Source organism: Garra rufa, chromosome 9 (genome assembly GCF_049309525.1).
Source record: "Garra rufa chromosome 9, GarRuf1.0, whole genome shotgun sequence".
Classification (NCBI taxonomy): domain Eukaryota; kingdom Metazoa; phylum Chordata; class Actinopteri; order Cypriniformes; family Cyprinidae; genus Garra; species Garra rufa.
Genome location: NC_133369.1, coordinates 2,965,190 through 2,982,345, shown reverse-complemented (window position 1 = coordinate 2,982,345; position 17,156 = coordinate 2,965,190). Strand labels below are relative to the sequence as shown.

General features: G+C 34.1%; 1 protein-coding gene across 6 annotated transcripts in view; it reads right to left on the bottom strand.

The window, feature by feature from the left end:
- ubr5 (ubiquitin protein ligase E3 component n-recognin 5) overlaps positions 1-17,156 on the bottom strand; it is a 70,122-nt gene that overhangs the window by 34,774 nt on the left and 18,192 nt on the right. For 4 of the 6 annotated variants that reach the window (XM_073846548.1, XM_073846551.1, XM_073846552.1 and 1 more), the window contains 14 exons: positions 15,153-15,364; positions 13,270-13,389; positions 13,069-13,179; positions 12,780-12,934; positions 12,575-12,692; positions 11,341-11,525; positions 11,151-11,260; positions 7,201-7,313; positions 6,815-6,958; positions 4,777-4,888; positions 4,535-4,689; positions 3,353-3,550; positions 3,017-3,227; positions 1,172-1,298 (listed from right to left, as the gene is read on the bottom strand). In XM_073846548.1, the coding sequence (XP_073702649.1) occupies positions 1,172-1,298; positions 3,017-3,227; positions 3,353-3,550; positions 4,535-4,689; positions 4,777-4,888; positions 6,815-6,958; positions 7,201-7,313; positions 11,151-11,260; positions 11,341-11,525; positions 12,575-12,692; positions 12,780-12,934; positions 13,069-13,179; positions 13,270-13,389; positions 15,153-15,364 (2,071 nt within the window). The remainder of the gene's footprint in view (positions 1-1,171; positions 1,299-3,016; positions 3,228-3,352; positions 3,551-4,534; positions 4,690-4,776; positions 4,889-6,814; positions 6,959-7,200; positions 7,314-11,150; positions 11,261-11,340; positions 11,526-12,574; positions 12,693-12,779; positions 12,935-13,068; positions 13,180-13,269; positions 13,390-15,152; positions 15,365-17,156) is intronic. The other 2 variants (XM_073846549.1, XM_073846553.1) reach the window with 2 other exon arrangements.

Here is a 17,156-nt window from a genome sequence, read left to right as displayed (position 1 = left end):
AGAATTTGCTGGATTAAATGCCTGACGCAGTGAACTTCACAACCAAAATATCAATAAAATAGTTTTTTTTCTGTTGTATTGGTATTTTGGTTATACAATTCACATTTTATTTTACAACATTTTATCTTTGACTGTGCAGCATTCATATTCACTTCATTAACTCATCATCATTTCAAGTTTAATCACATTAGAATGTATTGTGATTCTTTTTTTCTGTCCCCAAATGTACACTCTTTAAAATAATAAACACCATTTAAGACTTATGGTCTTAAACCAAAATGAAGACTTTAAGGACCTACAGGTATCCTGCTTGAATGAAATGTAAGTTGCTTTGGATAAAAGCATCTATCAAATGCAAAAATTAGGGATGCACGACATTGGATTTTTACGATATGCCAATATTTTTCAACTTATTTTGGCTGATAGCAAACGCAGATACTGAAATCCTTTTGTTTGGATGCAAATAAGCAAATTATTTTTCATTTTGGTTAGTTTTTAACAGGAACTTGTTTGTTAAAAATAAACAATAATGAAGTTCTTTTATAATGACAGTACAGTGAAGCTTTGAAAATAACCATATTTAAATATAAACCGCTGCATTTTTTTGTTTTTCAGAAAAATGCAGTAGTAACCCTAACATTTTATTTTAAGATTTGACATTTGTAGATGGTCTTAAGCAAAAGAGTTGTACAAATTCTGAAAATCGTTTTAGAACTCATTATTTGTATAAAAAAAAGTAACATTACACATTAATAAATCAGAATATATAAAATTAATTTACATGAGTCTTGTTTGTGATTTTTTTTAATATTCATGCAAGCTATAGATTCTGACCTTTAAATCAAAACATACTCATGATTTTATTACATCAATTACTGCTTCCTTTAATCAGAAACAGTCTAAATGTTGTGTGTTTTTTACTTTCATTTTATTACAAGCAGGCCAACAGTGCCCCCTACGGTATTAAAACTTTACATAAATGTAATATAATCAAGCAAAATAGTTAATGTACAATAATTGTTGCAATTTATTTATTTCAATGTGCTACTGTACTCTAATATTCATCTTTTTCCTCATAAACTCTTTCGAGTTTGCAAAACTGACAGTAGTTTGTTTTAAATGCACTTCAGGTGAAGTGCTTTTCTGCATCGCAGTGAATCTGAACACTGACCCTCGGCTGCTGGACGATCCTGTGCGGTTCCCGGAGCTGTTGCTGGACACCACTGAAATGGCATTGGCGATGGCCTCGACGGCAGACAGCCTTTCAGCGAACGTGTTCCTTTCAGACCGCTCTGCTTCTGAAACACATCGCACATCATTCATCTAAGGCTGGGTTTGGACAAACATCTAGCATCGGCAGCGTTGCAAAACCTAGTGAACTCGCTTGTCATCACGGAACACTACTACATGACTAATGATCTATGCATCTCCATATTATGGGGATCGTCATCAATTTTGTTTGTTAAAATAAAATGTTTAAGCTAATTATTTTATGTTAGATAATGGTTAAAAATAATGTTATTTGAGGTTGAGCTTTTTTTGTGTGTTTTTAGACTAGTGAAAAGAAAACACCCAAAAGACACAATTAAGTGTTTCTTATATAGCACTTTATCTATTTGTGTCAATAGATTGTAATTACAAGACATTTTTAAAGGCCGTTTTTTCTCCTGCACTGAGCCATCAGTAGCACTTACACACAACAAACTTTACATTTTTATTCCTGTCTATATCCTGAAGGTTTTTCCAGAGGGATGTGTTCATATATAATTAGCTTGATTTTATACAAGATTTTATTCTCCCAAAAATGTAAAAAAATACATGTGTTTTTGCCTGTTCAAAGTTTTTCTGAGTTAAGGAATGACAAAAAGAGAAAAATCCCCTCTGTAAAAACATCTGACTCTAATGTCAAAAAAATTAAACAAGACTTCATTCAGTGATTAGATTTTTGTACTAGAAATGTATGCAAATTAACACATTTAATTAAATACTGCCTCATTTGCATATTTAACCCTTGCGCATTCAAAAAAAGTTTCACATAGGCGCAAAATGGACAAAAATATCCATGTCCAAAAATTGCCATAAAAATATCATTAATATTTTTTTTCCACTTTCACTGATGATGATTTTTTAACTAGCATCTGTTCTATCCATAGATACCAAACATTCAGTAATTTTCAGAATTTATTCCTTTAAATGCTGGTTTGTTTACATAATGCCACAGGTGTTTTTTATGGAAAAAATGAAAAATAGTAGTTAATTTCCATATACTAAATAATATTTATATATTAATATTTTTTTCACTTTCACTGACTGTTGTTTTTTTTTTTATCAGCATCTCATCTATTCATAATTACCAAACATTCATTCATTTTCAGAATTGTAATGCTTTAAAAGCTGGTTTCTTTACATAATGCTCACTGTCAGTGGGCAACACCAGCTCCAGAGCTTCCTCTGCTGAGTAACATCTCTTCATCTTGCAAGCAAAGAAATGACCAAGCCCTCAAGCACCAAATATGTATTGGTTTTGCTTTGCGAACACCTGTTAGGCTTTGCGAACACTCAAACTTTGTACAAAATCTACCAGACTAAACAATCAGACTAAACAATCATATAATATAAAAATAAACACCTGAGCCAAGATTTATGCAGTTGGCATTAACATAGGCACACTTAAAACAAAAGATAAAACTGAAATGGACAAAAATGTCCATAAGGTCGCACAAGGGTTAAACCTAACATTTTAGAAAACGTATAATACAAAAAATGTTTGCAATTATCAAAGTAATCAATCAACTGGGTAAGTAAGGTGATAACTATTAGTTCTTTTTTTTACGCTATTCACTTGCAGTGTCTTGTCTTAAGATGAAACACTAAAAAATAAAAATAAACAAAAAAAAAAAACTAAAAATGAAAGTATAAATGTTAAGTTCATTTAAAATATTAATAAAACCTATAATAATATTCTCAAAGTTGCTTAAAATAAAAAATAAAATTAAAAAAAATACTGCATGCTTACCTTCCTCCTCCTTGGTTTCCTTGTTGCTGACAGGGAAGCAGACGGAGACGCAGGCATGGAGGACGTTACGGTTGCCATCGCAGCGGTGACCCAGCAGAGCATCCAGAGCGTGAGGGTTCTGCTCCAGCAGCATGGCCTGCTCCAGACTGATCAGATACTGCCTGCACGCCTCATAATCACAGCGCAGCACGTGCTGCATCAGCGTCTGCTTCTGAAACACAGAAACCAAACAAAATGTCAACTAAAAATAAGGCCTCAAGCATTTCACTCACATTTATGACTATAAACTAGTGAATGAACTGGAAGTCTAATTGAAAGCAGGTCAGTGTCGCATACCTCCACAGCCATGATGATGATGGCCGCTTTCTTCTTGATTGTGGAGTTACTGGGAAGGTTGACGAGCGAATGAACTCCCATGCCTAGACTAGCAATAGGCGGGAGGTCTAGCCAATCAGGGTCGCGAATTCCACCCATACAGTCTTTAGCCATGGGATAAATGGTGCCGTTTCCGTCCCTCAAAATGATGGGGCTCTCCTGAGAATGCAAATATGAGAAAGTTAAAACAAGCAAAGAGAATGAAAGAGGTGTATCAGGGCTCTACGCTTACTTTTCTTTTTAGGAGCACTTGTGGTGCTTTTTAATCAATCAAATCTTAAAAAAAAAAAAAAAAAAAAAAAATATTGCCTTCCCATTACGAGGTGATATTTGACTCCTTAAAGTGATTTACAGGGGAATTTAGATTTTACCTTTGTAACGGCTTTTTGGCAACTTTATTAAAAGTATGTCATCTTTTATGTCAATTTTTTTTTTTTAATTGTGTTAAAGCTTTTTCAAATTTATAATTAAAACATAAGAACAAGTATTATAAGAGTAAGTTACCAACCAAATTATTAACTAATTAACAATATTAAATTTATTTGTACTAAAAAGACAGCACAAAAAAACAAGTGTCTTGTATGTGTTATGTGTTTAATGATGCTCAGCTGGCATGAGCGCAAATTTATAAATTCATTTTGAGATTTATGTTTTAAATATACATTTTTGAATACAGAAATATTAAATGATTTAAAAAAACTAAACAGATAGTTTAAAAATTAAACTAAATCTGCCAGTAGGTGGCGACAAGTCACTGATTTAATTACTGAATCATATTTGATTCGTTCGAAAGGCTGGTTCATTCAGGAAAAGCAAATGACTTTATGAATGGGAAATTGAATCAGACTCACTAGATTCATTTTAAAATGTACATTTAATCATAAATGAAACACTAGTGTGTTTGAATGGAGATGCGCATTTTAGATCATTTTTGACGAAGAAAGAGCAAAATCAGGCAATAGTGCTATAGTCAGACAATGTAAGTGACTTTAATATTAACTTCTTGTTTATTTAACTGTCGTACTGTATTAATATCTCATTTACAAACTCACTTAATCATTGAAAGCGATCACTCTTAGTTCATCACAATAGATCCCTGTAGAGCCCTGTGTATGACATATCAGGACTATGTAATGGTCTCACCTGGCCAGCGGTGAAGAGGGCCACATTACGCTCACTCTGGCCCAGAAAGGCCAGGTTACTAGTGGGGAAGTGATTCTCCTGCTCGGCTTTGCCGGTGGCCAAGTCAAAGACGCAGTACCGTACCCAGCTGCCAGTTTTCAACACAGCATGAACTCCTGTGGGATGAAAGACAACAGAGCAGTCAAGCAGATGAACGGCAAATTCACAACAAGATGTGAAATAAAAAGTAAAATAACAGTCACCTTTGGAGTCAACATTCACAGCTAAAATTTCAGCTTTTTCTGGGATACAAAGTTTTTTAGGAGTGCGCTGAAAACAGTCTGGAACTTTTGGTGTTCCACCAGTTTTAACAACCTGTTCGAAAGAAAAGAGAAATGTCTGTCAGTTAAATGTTTTAATTTTTCTCAATTTTTCTAAAAACATGTTTTTAACTTGACATGCTTGAATTCCATCATTCCCCAAATGATTATGACATTTTAGGGATGTAACGATATTATCAATATTGTGGTATCGCGATATGAAAATCATCATGTTCACTTGACGATATAGGCAAAAAGCGTAGATTTTTTACATTTTCTAACTTAAGTTCTTTGAAGTTGCGTTTTGCGTCAATATGCTTTGTCACAGTATCTATCAAACAAACAAAAAACGAAGGCACAATATAGATTAATCCCTTCATCAAGTCTGTTTTTGCTGTATGTTTCAAAGCAATGCACACACTTCGTTCAGGTGATCAGCTCGTGATCCGGTGTTTTCCGTGCCGCAGAACGGCTCAGTTCACAGTGAATGCATTCAACTTTTTTTTTTTGCATGTGTTGTGAGTTTGAGTGCTTGGGAATGCAAAAACCACCAGTTATGCTTTATTTTCGCAGAAGATGATTACAGCATTTCAATAGATTTGTAGCCTGTTTTAATTAAAGATGGAGTTTCCGCCATTTTCTGCTAAAATAATATGATGCCAACTTAAAAGTAATTTTTTTTTTATTTTTCAGTAAAACGTTCAGAATAAGTAAATAATTTAAATGAAGAAATTTAGTTTAAATAATAATTGAAATGAGACATTGAATTTTGTAACTCTCTACAATATATTTTTTCAAATACTCTTTTTTATTATAAAATACACAAAAAATATAGATGAGGATCCTTGCTTTTCAAAAAAACAAAAATCTGAAAAATATTTATATTGGCATATTCCATTCCTTTGTGCATGTACATTTAGTCTTAATGTCAACCTTATGTGACCCTGAACCAAAAAAACAGTCATAAGTAGCACAGGTATATTTGTAGCAATAGCCAACAATACACATTATGGGTCCACAAAAAAAAAAAAAACACACACGCCAAACATCTATAGGATATTAAGTAAAGATCATGTTCCATGAAGATATTTTGTAAATGTCCTACTGTAAATATCAAAACTAAATTTGATTAGTTATATGCATTGCTAATTACTTCATTTGTACAACTGTAAAGGTGATTTTCTCAATATTTAGATTTTTTGCACCCTCAGATTACAGATTTTCAAATAGTTGTATCTCATCCAAATAATGTTTTATCCTAACAAGCCATACATCAATGGAAAGCTATATTTAGCTTTATATATGTGACCCTGAACCACAAAACCAGTCATAAGGTTAAATTTTACAAAACTGAGATGTATACATCATATGAAAGCTCAATAAACAAGCTTTCTTCTGATTTATGGTTTGTTAGGACAGGACAATATTTGGTCGAAATACATCTATTTGAAAATCTGGAATCTGAGGGTGCAAAAAAAAAAATCAAAATACTGTGAAAATCACCTTTAAAGTTGTCCAAATTAAGTACTTAATGCATATTACTAATCAAAAATTACATTTTGATGTGTTTACAGTAGGAATTTTACAAAAAAATCTTCATGGAACATGATCTTAATTTCCTAATGATTTTTGGCATAAAAGAAAAATCTATAATTTTGACCCATACTATGTATTTTTGGCTATTGCTACAAATATACCCCAGCGACTTAAGACTGGTTCAGGGTGACATTTAAATATTTAAAAAAAAAAAAAAAAAGTGTGACTCACACCCAGAAATAATTTAGGCCTACATAATTTGAGTCACATGTTTCAGACTCAGACTGAGTAACCAATTATTGCTATATGACCATGTATGAAACAGTATGTTAAGTAGTGACTATTTATAATTTCAATTTCTCATCAAAATGGCATTCTGTATCATGCATTAATGTCTTATCAAATGGAAAACCGTGTGCTTTTACAGCTGCACTTGTGTGTTTACCTGTAGCTCATCTATTCTGAGCAGTCGACAGTCTTGCAGCAGTGAGGAGGGGTCAGAGTCAGTGGGAGCTGCGCTCTGGCTGCTCACGCTGCTCGACGTCCCTGGAAATTTCACAGCAACATATGCACCATCGACTTTTAGCACCTTGAGTTCAAAAGAGAGAACTGTTGCAAATGAGGTGTCATAGCAAAGCATCACACATAGACCAGAGACAAAACACAGACAGGAACATCACACGTCAAGAAAAACAGTACGCTTGTATAAACTGTCACCTATCATCACTGGTAATTCTACAATAACAAGGCATATAGAGAATCCAAAAACAGTGGAGAAAATATGCTTGTAGTTTCGGGCTCCACTGGATCGACGTGTACGCCTGCACCCACCTTTCCCACGGGGACGTTTTTAACGTCCTCCACGAAAACAACCTCTCGTAGAGGCCACTGCTCCTCATTGACCTTCTCCTCCTCCTTTGGAGCCGGCGTTGAACGCCTTCGCTCTGTAGCACAGCAGGTAATAGGTTAGCAATGGCAGTAATGAACACTGCAGACACATCTCACAAAAGACCAAACAGGAATGTTTAAACTGTTCTAGTTCAAGTCAGCTACTCAAACTTCTTATTTGAAAACAATAATGTTGAAAACAAATGTGAGGATGTTTTAACACCATGGCAGTTTCCTTGGCGACTCACAAGCAGAAATAGTATTTAAAAAATACGTAAATTTAAATTATAGGGTTTTTAAAGATTGTTTTAGACAAAAACCTCAAGGTTCTTCAAGGTTAACTCTGTTGAAAAAACATTTGAGGGTAATTTTAATATATTTGAATATACACTAGCAGTCAAAAGTTTTTGAACAGTTTATTTGCTCCAAAATATAGCAGAAGCAGTATTATTGTGAAATATTTTTATTATTTAAAATAACTGCTTTCTATTTGAATGTATTTTAAATTTCATTTATTCTTGTGATCAAAGCTGAATTTTCAACATTACTTCAGTGTTACAGTCTTCAGTGTCACATGATCCTTCAGAAATCATTCTAATATTCTTATTTGCTGTTCCAAGAAACTTTTATTTTTATTATCAATCTTTCAAACAGTTGGGTAATTTCAGGATTATCTGCTGAATAGAAAAATCCAAAGATTAGCATTTATCTAAAATAAAAAGCTTTTGTAACATTATACATTTTACCATTCAAATGTTCATTTTTTGGAAAATAAATTAGAAATTAATTAAAATTAATTACAGAAAAGATTAAAAGTGATGATAAATGTTTCTAAAGATTTCTATTTAGTTAAATGCTGTTCTTTATACTATTCAAAGAAAAAAAATACTGTGCTGTTTTCAACATAAATGTTATTTGAGCAGCAAATCAGAATATTCTAATGGTTTCTGAAGGATCATGTGATAAGAGTAATGATGCTAAAAATTTAATTTGGAAATTAAAGGAATAAATTGCATTTTAAAACATATTCAAATAGAAAACAGTTATTTTAAATAGTAAAAATATTTCAAAATTTTACTGTACTTTAGATCAAATAAATGCAAAAAAAACCAAAACAAAAAAAACATTAAAAATATCACTGAATGCATATTACAGAACGTAAACCAGCAGTGTTTCATAAAATGTTGTGAAGATGTGAGAAATGCCATGAATAGCAAAACAAGAAACAGTCTTCATATGCAAACAATCTGAATCAATAAATGCAGAGCACATGGCAAGGGACTTCATTCAAACACTGATCACAGGCCATCCTTATTGTTGCATCATAACTAGGACACTTTTATGAATGGGTCTGGAACTTTATATGATTAATTTAAAAGATAGTAATGCAATAGAAAAAAAAAAGATCCAAATGAACTTTTTCCCTTTATTTTTAGAAATTTAATGTAATTAAATGTAAAATAAAACAACATGGTCCTCACTGTAAGAATTAACATGCTTTTCTTATAAAAACTACAAAAAGTCTCTCCGTCAAGAGAAGTGAGTGATTTTGTTGTTTGATTAACATTAAGCACAGAGACGGCAGAAGGAATATTACTTACTTGTGGCCACTTTAAGAGCTGCACCGATCCAATATACGGTTACAAATGTATTTCATTCTCAACTGTTCACCTTAATTTGAGACGTAACTGACGAAGGTTTACACAAATAATCACCAAATAGGGCTGTCACGGTTAAGGAATTTCCCTTGCGGTAATTTTGAGTGGCTCAGTAGCGCGATATGCGGTATTACCGCCATACATATATATATATATGTGTGTGTGTGTGTGTGTGTAGGCCAGAGGTCGCATTAACCAAAAATTGTCCGTCATTGACGGATTTTTTTTTAATCAGTTACGGAAAAATCTGAAGGCTGTCCGTCATTTTGACAGATTACACTGCGGGTGATCTGTTGTAAATTGTAACTGTAATTCCCACCCCTGTCCAGTTGGTGGCAAGCGCGCTCCATTGTGGCAGCAGAGCACTGGATACAGAACAAAAACGAAACTGTCACGACGAATCTTTGCTATGCATTTCATACGCACATGCGAGCACCCAGTATAAACTACAACTGTCTATCACGCCACATTAAACAACGCCATAACGGTATTTATTGCTTGAATTTCCTGATGAAATAGAGTTAGAAATCTGAGACTTTCTCATATTGAAAGTAAGAAAGCACAGAGCTCAATCAATATGCGAATTAACACCTACTGTTAATTCGTGAGCTGAAAACAGCAAGATCCACTGAGATTTAAATATACGTAGATAATGGTGCATAAAAATAAGATTCTATTAAAATTGAGAAATCGATTTTTTTGAAACCAGCCCTTGCAAAAATGGTCTACTTCGGGTGTGGTGTTGAACATGAAAAGTGCACAGTTTCTGTTCATCTGTTCTCTTCATAAATAAGTGCATAAACCTATACAGTATGCTCGCCCTGTAGGTTCATGATTAAAAATTTAAATGTGAACAAAAATAAAAGCAATTAAATGTGTCATTATAATTAAAATATGAAAATTAAAATGACGGGTAATAATAGATTATGACGGAATTTTTACGACCCTGTCCGTCAAAATGACAGACAATGTTGAAGTCTAATGCAACCTCTGGTGTAGGCTGTTACAATGTAAGGTCATATTCAGAAATCAATAAACCGAAACCAAATCGCGTTGATACATGAAGTGAAGTAAACAGTACTTACATAGAAACCTAGCTAGAAAGAAATGCAAATTTTAAAGAAAAATGTCAAACATACTTAGAGGCTTTGCATCTGAACTCTTAGTGTGTGTGTGCGCGTGCGTGCGTATATATATATATATATATATCTCCTCGAATCTGACTGGACAAGAGACTTTTTCTGTCAGTATTTCACCTGCGTGTTCTAGGTGAGCTGTCAGTCAGTGCAGTTTCATTGTTACGCCACAAGATGGAGGCAAGAGACTATCTTTGAGTAAGTCTTTAAACCGTTCATTCAACTACACATTCAAAAACGCTTATTTATTCAAAGAGAGACATAATGAAACATGATGTTGAAATAATTTTAACTTTAATCGCCACTTTTAAAGGCTCAGCTGACCAGCAGAGCGTCGATGCTAAGACGGAGATTTCACTTTCCTTGGACATGACAAGCTAGTTTCACATACATACCTGACTCGATCTGAAAGACAGACGCAGGTAATCGCACAAGCTCAGTCGATCTCTCTCTCATTCGCTGTCTGTTTAGGCTTGTTAAGTGCATATCTACTGAGCCTCATAATAAACACATTATGTTATCATTACCAACTTATTACTAATTTTCAGCACACAGGTATTAAATGAGAAGGGCAAAACCTTAGGAAAAAAGAAAACAGGCAAATATCGCAGTTGCTGCGGTTGTTGCATTCCTCTGCGGTTATGCACGTCAATAGCGCGGTATTGCGATATTGCGGTTACCGCGACAGCCCTATCACCAAACGCTGCATTTAGACATATTTGCATGTATTTGTCTGTTCAGGTGCGCATTTTAAGCTAAACATTCACTTAACTTGTCCTTGTTCCGTTCCATCTCTGAGCGCATACACAGAACAGCGCAAATTATCTTTCATGCTTTTAAAAACACGACATCAAATAAACTTTAATAAATCAAGCACGTCCTATTTTATGCACGTGACGTGATTTTACTAATTTGCATGTGAAATTGGGCTTTTATGGAGGAGTGAAAGAGCACCACTAGTCGATTATAGTACTTTCATAATCATTTGAAGCCGAAATCGAAATTAAAACTGAATTTTAATAAATTGCACAGCCCTATTCTACACCTGTTTCTTAAACCATGTACAACAGTGGATGTGTGAGTGATCTAGTGTACATACTGTAGGGTAGAGAAGCGCTGCTGGCGATGGAGGAAGTGTCACTGCATGTGGACGCGGGTGAGGGCGGAGGGCCCATTTCAGTCTTCACCAGCTCTGGCTTGCTCTCCGTCCTGAGGACAAGAAGAGGCAGAACCATTAGCACTCTATTTTTAGCATAAATACTTTCATGCATGTGTTGTGGTCATCTTACTTGATCTCCTGTGTCTTGGTGTTCTTCTCCATGTTCTTCAGGCTCTCGGGCGAGCGGAGCTGGAAGCGGCAGCTGTCGTTCATGTTCCACACGGACTCCAACAGGACGCCCACTTTAGGGATGCCAGCGTTTACGGAGAAGGCCACGGCACCAGCGTGATAAAGAGGGTTATTCCTCAGGCACACCTATGAGGAAACAAGACGTCATCACTTGTAATACTCAATTTAGGAGGGTGTTTTTCATGATCCACAATCACTTATCACAATTCTGTTTTTAAGACTATTTTGCAAGTTTCTGAACTGTACCAAACTAATTATGCTATTAAAAATTGACAGATAATTTGGCAGTGGGTGATATGATCAGAATCCTGAATATAACAAAAATCTAAAATATTGCAAACTTATCAAGACGAGCATTATTTTGTTTTTGTTTTTACACTTAATTTCATTGATGAAGTAATATATTGTGATGACAAGGATTCTGCAGGAATTTTAAGCTCAAATTTAAGACAGGCAAAAATGCTGTTTTTTCATTCATCTGTCAAATTTGAGATTTTGGGCTTTCTGTTTTCTCATAAAGTGTTTTTTAGACTAGTGGAAAGAAAACATCCAAAAGATACTGTTAAGTGTTTCTTTTATAGCACTTCATCTATTTGGGTCAATAGATTTCAATTACAATACATATTTTTGAAGGCCGTTTTCTCAAAATGAGTTTTTTCTTCTACACTGAGCCATAAATCTCCACTTCAGTAGCACTAACACACAAAACTTCACATTTTTATTCCAGTCTATATTCTGAAGGTTTTTACAGAGGGATTTGTTCATATCATTTGCTTGAAAAATGGTAAAAATATAATTTTTCCTGTCCGTTTTAATTTTTTTCTGAATTATGGAGTGACAAAATGAGATGCCCAAAATCCCCTCTGTAAAAACTTCTGACAAGAATTTTAAAACTGACTTTATCCAGTGTTTAGATTTTTGTTCTAGAAATGTAGGCAAATTAGCGCATATTTTATTAAATAATGCCTCATTTGCATATTTAAACCTAACATTTTACAAAAACTGTTTGCAATTATCAATGTAATCAATACCCTTTTCACCTGCAGTGTCTCACCTTAAGGGGTTAAGACTTAAGGCCTTGAATTTGATACAACCAAATTTAAGACTTTTTAGGCCCCCACAGAAGCCCTGAAAAAACATACATTTCCAGTCTACAACAATAACACGTTCCTCACCTGAGTTCCTACGGTGATGTTGGGTATAGACGAGATGCCTGCACTGGACTTTGGCTTCTTGTTCTTGGCTCTGGCCTTTTCAAGCATCTTTTTCCGTTGACTAAAAGGCACAACACCCCTACAGGAAAAAGAAACTCAGAATTTATTCAAAGAACACCAGCTCAAACAACAGCTCAAATTATCAGACATGGTTCTGTCTGCTCACCACCAGTAAAGGCTGCTCTCCAGCTGGGCGCAGGTGTACAGGGCACAGCAGTGCAGAGAGATGATACGCTCTCCCTGCAGCTCCGGGAACGTTTGTGCGCCATGTTCTAGTTTAGCAGCAACGGTGCTCAGAGTTTCATCCACCCAAGTCGCCACCTACGCAATACAGGTTAATGGAAATTTGAGATCTGAAGCATCATTGATCTTGCTGTATCCTCCCACTCTTGTCCTATGATTTTCTTCTCACCCACTCCCATGTAAATATATAAATAAATAAAAGTTCTTCTTACCTTGTTACTTTCCGTGGCCACAGTGGCTCGGATACTGTTGGCAGACAGGTGGGTGATCTTTTCATTGGTCAAGCCCAGGAAAGGGACACGAGGGTGATGTATAGAAGGATTCTATGAAAGCACAAAGATTTATGAGATTTAATTTAAATCAAATTTAGCAGTGACAAGAGTTCCTTGTCCAATATGTAGTGCTAATCTTACTTGTGCGTTTCTGTAAGGTTCAGGCTCATTCCACTTCCACTGGTACAGTTCACCTTTGGTACTGACAGCAACCATCTCTGAGTACAAAGCCCCGATGCTGACAAACTTTGTTACATAGTCCTAAAGAATCACATAACCAAAGTTATATAGCAACTCTGCAACTTTATAAATGCAATATAATTTATTAACTGAACAAATCCCAAGAAATTGAAGGCCAATAACCTAAAGTGTTTTTTAAACAGGCTGGGCAATAAAATAAAAGGTAAAATAAGGATATGCAGGATTAAAATAACTTTTTAATAAGCCTAGTTTAAAAAACTAATGCCAAGTTCTTATAAAACGCAATTTGAAGCTTATTTATAAGACTTAAAAAGTTGATTAAATGACCCTAATAATCAGGGTTATTATTGTTTACTAATAAAAAGCACATTCTTTTACTTGAAATAAAATAACCATTATATATAAATTATTTATAAATGAATAATATAAAGAAAATCTTGATTAATTAAAAACTGGGTTACTTTACTTCAGCTAGCTGTCAAGATTTTCATTTAATTCAACTTAAAGTATTAAAATAAATAAAACAAATTAAAAAAAAAAAAAACTGTAAAACTATATTTAAAAAAAAAAAAAAAAATATATATATATATATATATATATATATATATATATATATAAATCATTTTATTAGATAAAAATGGAAAATATAAAAAAACTAAATAAAAGCCTAATAATCGTTTTAAAATTAAAATAATCTTATGACTATATAAAAACAAGAAATGGCAAATTTTTTGTCTAATTTAAAAATTCACAAACCTAATAAAAGAAATTTGAGATAATTCACTAAATTTTTATATAAAAAACTGGAAAATATAAAACAAATCTAAATATTAAAAGCCTAATCATAGTTTCAAAATTAAAATCTGGTAATTATATAAAAAAATATATATAAAAATGACTAAACTAATTTTCTAATTTTAAAATTAAACTACACTTTTTATAAATAAAAATGGAAAATATAAAAAAAAAAATCTACATTTTAAAAGCCTAATCATTATTTTAAAATTAAAATAAAAAAAGTAATAAAATATATAATAAAATTCTAGAAATAACAAAAATTTTCCAACTTTAACATATTTACTAAATATTTCATATAAATAAAATGGAAGATTAAAAAAATTAAATATTAAAATCCTAAATCACAATTTTAAAATTAAAATAATCTGATTAACAAGTTATGCAATTTAACATGTAAAACTAAATTAGTCTTGTAATGACCTAAAAAGTAAAATACAAGATTTAAAAAAAATAAATAAATAAAAAAAATAAAAATAAACTTTTCCTAGACATCCAGTTATAAGAACCTAAATGGCTTTTATAGTCATCACATTACAACAAAATGGATGATGCAAACATCACACTGACAGACCATTTTTGCAAAAAAAAACAATATTTGAAAGCAAAACTGCTTCACTACTTTTAACAAAATATAATGCCAATCTACTTGAATGAAGAAATTGAAAACATGTTCATCATCATAGACCCTTAAAGGGATAGTTCACCTAAAAAAAATGTTGCTCCAAACCTGTATGCATTGCTTTCTTCTGCAGAACTCAATTGAAGTCATTTTGAAAAATGTTTGTAACCAAACAGTTCCAGTTCTCTTAGACATGTCCATATAATTTAAGTCTATGGCAACTGTAACCAAATGTTTGGTTCCAAACATTCTTCAAAATATCTTCAAAGTAATACAGGTCTGAAACAAAATGTCAAGTGAACATGCATTTTTGGGTGAACTATGCCTTTAAATATGTCAAGACTTAAAATGCACCACAGAAATTTGAAGTCTCCCAATCTAGGACACTGAAGGCTTAAAGGCCCACCTTATCAGGCCACCACTGGAGCTCTTCGCCCAGAGTGACAGGGCTCTGCAGCGGCACGCTCTTCTTGTCAAGGCTGGGCTCTCCCTCGCGGCTGGTGGAGCCACGCTCCGCATCGAAGGAGGCTCCATCCAGCCACCTCCTCTCACGCAGCCTCAGGACCGACTCGCGCTCACGGAGCAGTTCAGAGTCTCGCTCTAGGGGGAGAAGGAGAACTGGTATGCAATAGGGTCACACCAGTGGGATAACAGTAAGCCACTCTCTGGGAAAGACCCTCGGAATAGTGAGATTTCATACAAGTTACAATTAATAAGAGTCTAATTCTGCTGTACTTCTGTGACACCAACCACCAAAAACAACTGACCGTTATGCCGTAAACACGACACTGTGGGCGAAAAGGATCCATGACCATTTAGGTGATGATCCATATTTTATTAAAAGCATATGGACGCTGTACGGGCTGGCTTTGTCAGTTGGTGGGTCGCATTAGAAGCGGAAACATCTTGTTAACAGGGGTGTCCAGCTTTAGCTGAGCTGTACGGGTATAAACTGCAGGGTCTTATGGGTAACTGTCTGCACTGCAGGGCCTTTCGCAGAGGGCTCACTAGGGGAAACGACGACTATGACCATGCAGGACAACTGGACACGCTCTCAAAGCACAGACACTCACACACAACACAAACATGCAGCAAGGTGTCCTGAAGGATTTGATATCTGTTCAGAGATGCTGGTTATGAACATGTAATTTGGTGAAGTATAAGTACCAATCAGAATTTGAACTACTTTTAAAAACGTTTTACTGTTTTGTTATAAAGTGTCTCATAATATGAATCTGTATTTTATGACGACGTTTTAGTGCAACATAAAAATAAATAAAAAAAACTAAGATCAAGTTGTAATATTTTGATATTAAAGTCGAAATACGAAAAAAGTCTAAATACGAGGATAAAGTCGGAATACTATGAGAGTAAAGTTGAAATACTAGTCGAAATACTATGAGAATAAAGTCGGAATACTACGAGGATAAAGTCGGAATACTACGAGAGTAAAGTCGAAATACTAATCAAAATACTATGAGAATAAAGTCGGAATAATACGAGAGTAAAAGTCGGAATACTACGAGAGTAAAGCCGAAATACTACGAGAGTAAAGTCGAAATACTATGAGAATAATGTCGAAATACTACGAGGATAAAGTCGGAATACTACGAGAGTAAAGTCCAAATACTACGAGAATAAAAGTCGGAATAATACGAGAGTAAAGTCGAAATACGAGAATAAAGTCGGAATACTACGAGGATAAAGTCGGAATACTACGAGAGTAAAGTCCAAATACTACGAGAATAAAAGTCGGAATACTAATCGAAATACTATGAGAATAAAGTCGAAATACTATGAGAATAAAGTCGGAATTCTACGAGGATAAAGTCGGAATACTACGAGAATAAAAGTCGGAATACTACGAGAATAAAAGTCGGAATAATACGAGAGCAAAGTCGAAATACTACGAGAATAAAGTCGGAATACTACGAGAGTAAAGTCGGAATACTACGAGAGTAAAGTCGGAATACTACGAGAGTAAAGTCGGAATAATACGAGAATAAAGTCGAAATACTACGAGAATAAAGTCGGAATACTACGAGAATAAAAGTCGGAATAATACGAGAGCAAAGTCGAAATACTACGAGAATAAAGTCGGAATACTACGAGAGTAAAGTCGGAATACTACGAGAGTAAAGTCGGAATACTACGAGAGTAAAGTCGGAATAATACGAGAGTAAAGTCGAAATACTACGAGAGTAAAGTCGAAATACTACGAGAGTAAAGTCGGAATACTACGAGAGTAAAGTCGGAATAATACGAGAATAAAGTCGAAATACTACGAGAATAAAGTCGAAATACTACGAGAATAAAAGTCGGAATAATACGAGAGCAAAGTCGAAATACTACGAGAATAAAGTCGGAATACTACGAGAGTAAAGTCGGAATACTACGAGAGTAAAGTCGG